The sequence below is a fragment of the Galeopterus variegatus genome, unplaced genomic scaffold (genome assembly GCF_000696425.1).
Source record: "Galeopterus variegatus unplaced genomic scaffold, G_variegatus-3.0.2 Scaffold24673, whole genome shotgun sequence".
NCBI classification, from domain to species: Eukaryota; Metazoa; Chordata; class Mammalia; order Dermoptera; family Cynocephalidae; genus Galeopterus; species Galeopterus variegatus.
This window is the reverse complement of record NW_007750784.1, coordinates 1-5,742: the sequence shown is the minus strand read 5'-3', so window position 1 is coordinate 5,742 and position 5,742 is coordinate 1. Positions and strand designations below refer to the sequence as shown.

Here is a 5,742-nt window from a genome sequence, read left to right as displayed (position 1 = left end):
GTTAGATTCCACCACCATATTAGAAGAGGGATTTTCAAGTGTTTGCTTTGCATTTGCTGTTAGCTTACTTGAAATGCCAAGACAACAAGGAATCCTCTCTTCACAGACCAACTGCCAAGATTTGCATCTTGGCTCTGCCACTCACTAACTGTATTATCACTGTGAGCAAGTTTAACTTCTCTGCTTAATTCAGTTTCCTCAATTATATAATGCTGATAACAACAGTACTTACCTTACTGAGTTACTATGAGGATTAAATATGAAAATACATACAGATGAAAACAGTATCCGATATAGAGAAAGAGCTCGATAAATATTAACTCATATTACTGCAGATGTGTGAAATAAATGCCCCCAATTCCCGTAATGTCTTCCCTTTAACCAACAAACAACATTACTCACAAAAATTTAATGTATGTTTGAGGATTTTCAAAGTGCAGAATTTCAAAGTGCAAAAAGGTGGAAAGCACACAAGCAGAACATTTGTAGCAGATAAAAGAAAATTAGCACATATGGCAAAATATTCAACCTCACAAATTATTTTTAAAATGCTAGTTGAAGCAGCAATAAAGTACCATTTTTATAGCTATTAAATCTGAAATATTATGCTTAATAACTAGTATTGACGAGTTTGTGGTCAAACTGGTATACTACACTTTATTGGTGACTGGTGTATTATACTTCATTGGAACTGATCCAACTACTTAGGCAAACACTGTCTCTGTTATCTGTTATACTGGACTTTCTACAACAGCATTTACAGCTCTGTCTCCTTCCCCTGCCACAGTGAACAGAACTAATTCCAGATTCAATCCTTTCCAATGTGTCTCATAATATCATTTACTTGGGTGTTGTCTGACATTTCAGATAAGTTGGCAGAAAGAAAGATGAGAAATGTCACCCAAGGGTCAGAAAGTATGAGCACATATCAGGGAAAGTATAATAACACTAAGGAACCAAGACTCAAGGATATGTGGGGCCAAAATAATACATCCAAGATCAGATTACACCATGTCAGAGCTTTTTGGATTCAGAGTTTGGAGGCACTGTTCTGGTGATACACCCAGTGATACTAAGAAGTATACACAGTATTCTTATGTTGTCTGTTAGCTCCATCTTTCAAGTTCTAAAGGAATTTCACCCCTTTGAACTAGAAAGCAGAAGACACTAAGAATTACAATAACCATCAAACTTGTGAATTATTTTGGTAGAACAGATGGATCGATTTATTTACATATTTATCAGACTCAAGGAAAAAGATAAATTTGATTTAGTCTGCTGCCTCCTACATTCTCATTCACTAATAGGTTGTTATTGATTGGATTATAAAAACGCTGACAAAAATTTCTGAAAATATTAGGAGACCTCAGATAAGCTTTCAGCACAGAACATGAGACACAACTCCTCCCAAGCTTCTACTAAAATACTCCTAAATCTTTTAAAAAAACTTAAGGTTGTAGAGACCAATTATTATAGAAACATGATACCCAAACATCACTAAAATGAGAAATCTTTCAAGGTCTGTTTCCCACCTCAGTCTAAATCAGGGATCTGGCACTGTGTCAAGGAACTAGCCTTAAACAGCTTAGTTTGTACATAATTGCTTTCTTTGTGTTCCCTTTATTGTTGGTCCAGTTAGTTGCTTTGCAATTCTTCCTTACCTGAATGACTTTATTAGCAATAGAAAATACATTAATATTACCTCAGGAACTAAACTAATTAAAAGCTATCAGCTATATTTATACTACAATTTAATTTCATGTTTCATTCTAGTTTTGCTTTAACATACAGAATTTACCATTAACCAAGTATCTCAGGTTCCCTAATATATAAAAGACTTGCGTAAGAAAAAACATTTGATGATACACATAAAATCACGACCACAGTAATTGGATTATAGTTAACACTAATTAAGAGATGAAGAATCAAAGCTTATTTATGTGATTACAGAAAGGAAGAGAAAATAAGGGTTAGGTAACAAAATAACATTAATTTTTTTTATATAAACAAATTAGATCCCAAGTTCTTAAAAGTTTATCTTTAAAAAACAGGTCAGGGTAAAGGAGCAAATTTGCACTTTAAACTTCCACATGTGCTCCTCCTTTAGGTCCTTTTGCCTTGGATTTTGTTTCCTTTGAAATCTTTCCATTTTGACATTGAGTAAATCTGGCTACTGTAGAAACACCATCCACAAACTTGGTTTTGAAAAGAACATTTGCGTTGTTGAACATACCTTCTTTTAGGGACACCACAATGAACTTAAGGGAAAAAGAAAAAAGTGTAAGAAAAATTTCCTGTAATATTCTTAAAGGAATTCACTCCTTTATACTGTGAATAAGAATTATTTGAAGATCATTTTGATTTTATTTCTTTAAATACTTGACTCCAAGCAAATGCACATCCTCAAAATTAAGCACCTAAATGAATGTTAGCTTTCCATACTTGGTTTTAGAAGTCTCTTAATTTTACCTTGAATGCTTCATTACCCAAGTTTACTACTTCCTGATGGTTGACAGCTTTTTTTGTTGCTAACTCTAAGTGCTCTAGTGAAATATTTTTCCTTGTGGTATTTTAATAATATCAAAAGTTTCAAGTTCCTATAGCACTACCACTAGCCCAAGTGGAACCTTTATATAATTAAGAAAAGACACCATTTCAATGTTAATTTGCAAAAAGAAATGCTGTAATAAATATAACTATTATGAATAGAGCCCCCAGAATCATACAATGCGTTAATTTATGCAACCACATTTGGCAGCCCCAGTTCTTACAGCAATAGTACAATAAAAACAAACTGTTCTTAGCTTCAAGAGCCTATTTTCTACTTTTTAGCCATGAAAATTAAAGATTTAAACTCCCCCCATCAAGTGCCACGTGATTTTGACATCTGAGGTATATCTCCGAAAGGTTTTGTTTTGATTACGCATCTTTAAGACAGCTAACTAGAGAAAACATTTATATTAACCCTAAATCAATTCCAAATTATGACTAAATTGAATTCTCCCTCTTGCTATAACCAACACCGTTAATGCTTGGCTCTTTCTTTAAAAGGAGACCGAACACTTTTTCCTTCTACACCTATTTGAACGTGTTTATTTAAATAAATATATGATACTTTAGTATTCTTCAGTCCTAAGTACCTTATTAACATTGACTACTACCAAATAATAATTTTAGAAAAACAAACACTCTACTTAAACTTTTACTGAGACACCTTTTTCTGGTTCTTACCTGAGAATGTGTGAAATGAGTTCGCAGCATCTGTCCAATATTCTGGGTATGAGAAAGATCCAAAGCTGCATCTACCTCATCAAGAATATAAATTGGAGCAGGTTTGAAGAGGAGCATGGACAGTATCAATGACAAAGCCACTAAAGATCTAAAAAAAGGTTAATGGAAGAAAAGACATAAAAATTTCATTTTACCACTCTTTAACCAAAACACTGACTCAAATCTATGATCATGCTACTATGGTGAATAGTGTAGATTTATCTGAACGACAGTCATATAAAAAAGAATCTTGAGTTTCAAACTTCAACACTTTCATTGTATTAAAATATTTCTTTTATGTTAGCTTTCCACTTTTCCTCTATTCACAAGCATACTATTTGCATAAGACAATTTTAATACTGTCATATTATGTTCAGCTCCTGTCCTTAAGAAAAGATCATGTTAGTTTTAACAGTTTTTTTCCTTCCCCAATTGCTTATTAGAGCCCTGGAAGCCAGTGAGTGAGGGATATATATTTATTTAGGTGCTCTTTTTCTAACTTTTATTATGCATTTACCCATGTGAACATACACATACACACATACAGTCGTGTGTGTGTGCATGTGCGTGTGTGTGTGTGTGTGTGTGTGTGTGTGCAGGAACCATCTGCAAGTAAATTGTATAGATCATGGCCCATTTACCTTAAGTACTTCAGTGTCAGAAGTTCAAACAATCCTTATCTAAAATTTGTAGTTACACCAACTTCCAGATTCCACAGCTGTTTTCGGTTTACCATCCCCATTAACTGCAGCTGTTTTCATTCTAATCTGGTATGAAGTCATAATAATTCTTACAATATTTTTTCTTAATAAACATATTTCATTAAAAAGTTCAGTTTAATATAAAATACTTATAATTATTGAACATTATAATAAAAAGTACAATACCATTTGCAACGTACCATAACTTCTACAACATTCTATAACATCCTACAAACATTCTGTAACTTCAAATACCTCCTGGCATGCAGTACTAGAATAAATAGTCAATCCAGCACTTACCGCATTCCAATAGGGTATTAATTAAGAAACATATAAGGGAAAAAAAAGTATGCACAAGTGAAGGGAAAACAAGGTTTGAAACTGTACAATAAAAAAAAATAAAGCATGGTAAGATTAATATTCTCCTTTATAAAGGCGAACTGAGGTCATTCAAGCAAGCTAAAATTATTTTTCTTTTTTTTTTTTTTCCTTTTTGTCTTTTTTCGTGTCTGGCAACGGATCGCAACCCTCAGTGTTGCGCCCATACCAGACCGGGACCAGCAACGGGATCGCAACCCTTGGCGCTGCGCCCGCACCTCGCTCAGCCAGTGAGCAGGAACTGGTCTGTATGTGGGATCCAAACCCTCGGCGGGAGCGCCGCTGCGCTCCCAAGCGGCGCACTGTAGCAGTGCGCCACCGGGCCAGCCCTAAAATTATTTTTCATTTGCTTTCTCTGTTTCAAGTATTTGAGGCACTGAGCTTTAAACTTAATCTTTAAAAAATATCTCACACTAAGAGTTTAACTGCTATGCTGGACTGTGGTATATCTAAAAATGATTTTATAGCATCTTAGTTATGGAAATAATTTGTAGGTTCCAATAAGGAGAGAAGCATACATTTTATATTTTCCTCAAAACATTTTTTAAGACTTTGGCAAAAATAGTTATACTGGAATCTAAACCGTGCAATTCAACTTTGATTAACAGGCAGCAGGAACTGTCATTTAGATTCTTAAAATATTCAGGAATTTTATCAATCATGAAAAATATAAGTAGAAACATATAAAAGGGTACTTCAAAAAGTTTATGGAAAAGCAGAATTAAAAGATAATACTAATCTTTCCATGAACTTTTTGAAGTACCCTCATAGTGAACATTCACAATTTTCTCTCAGGAGGTTTTAATGGCTGTCTGCATGCAAGGAGTTAGGCCACATGACTGTTTAAATTTCTATCATTATGCTGATTTTCTGAATCACTGCATAAGCTGAGAAAAAATTCCCAAACTCCAGATCCGTGCTTTTTCCAACACTCTTCATTCCTTTATGCAGACACAAGGTTCCATCTGGTATCATTTTCCTTTTGTCTGAGAACTTCATTTAACCTGCAGTACAGTTCTGCTGGATCAAATTCTTTCAGCTTTTGTTTGTCTGAAAAAGTATTTATATGCCTGAAACTTGAAGAATGTTTCTGTTAGTTATAGAATTCAAGTTGACACGTTTTTCTTTCAGCACTTTACAGATGCTCCAGAATTCTGGCTTACATAATTTTTGACAAGACGTCTAAAAATCTAATGATCCTCTTTGTTCCTTGACACACAATATGCCTCTTTTCCTCTGGATGTGTTAAGATTTTTCACCTATTCACTGGTTTTCAGCAATTTTGTATGCTATGCCTTGCTGTATTCGTGTGTGTGTGTATGTTTGTGTGCATGCCTGGGGTTCACAGAATTCAAGTCTGTGGGTTTAAAGAATTCATCAAATCTAGAAAATG

The 5,742-nt window shown here is 34.2% G+C and overlaps 1 protein-coding gene across 1 annotated transcript; it reads right to left on the bottom strand.

The window, feature by feature from the left end:
* Window positions 1–394: 394 nt before the first annotated feature.
* Window positions 395–3,365, bottom strand: LOC103583597 (structural maintenance of chromosomes protein 2-like). Its single transcript, XM_008564868.1, has 2 exons — window positions 3,232–3,365; window positions 395–2,258 (listed from the first exon to the last, which is right to left on the bottom strand). Exons 1-2 carry the CDS (start codon window positions 3,346–3,348, stop codon window positions 2,079–2,081), a joined length of 297 nt encoding a protein of 98 aa, XP_008563090.1. The 5' UTR covers window positions 3,349–3,365; the 3' UTR covers window positions 395–2,078.
* Between the last annotated feature and the right edge of the window lie 2,377 nt (window positions 3,366–5,742).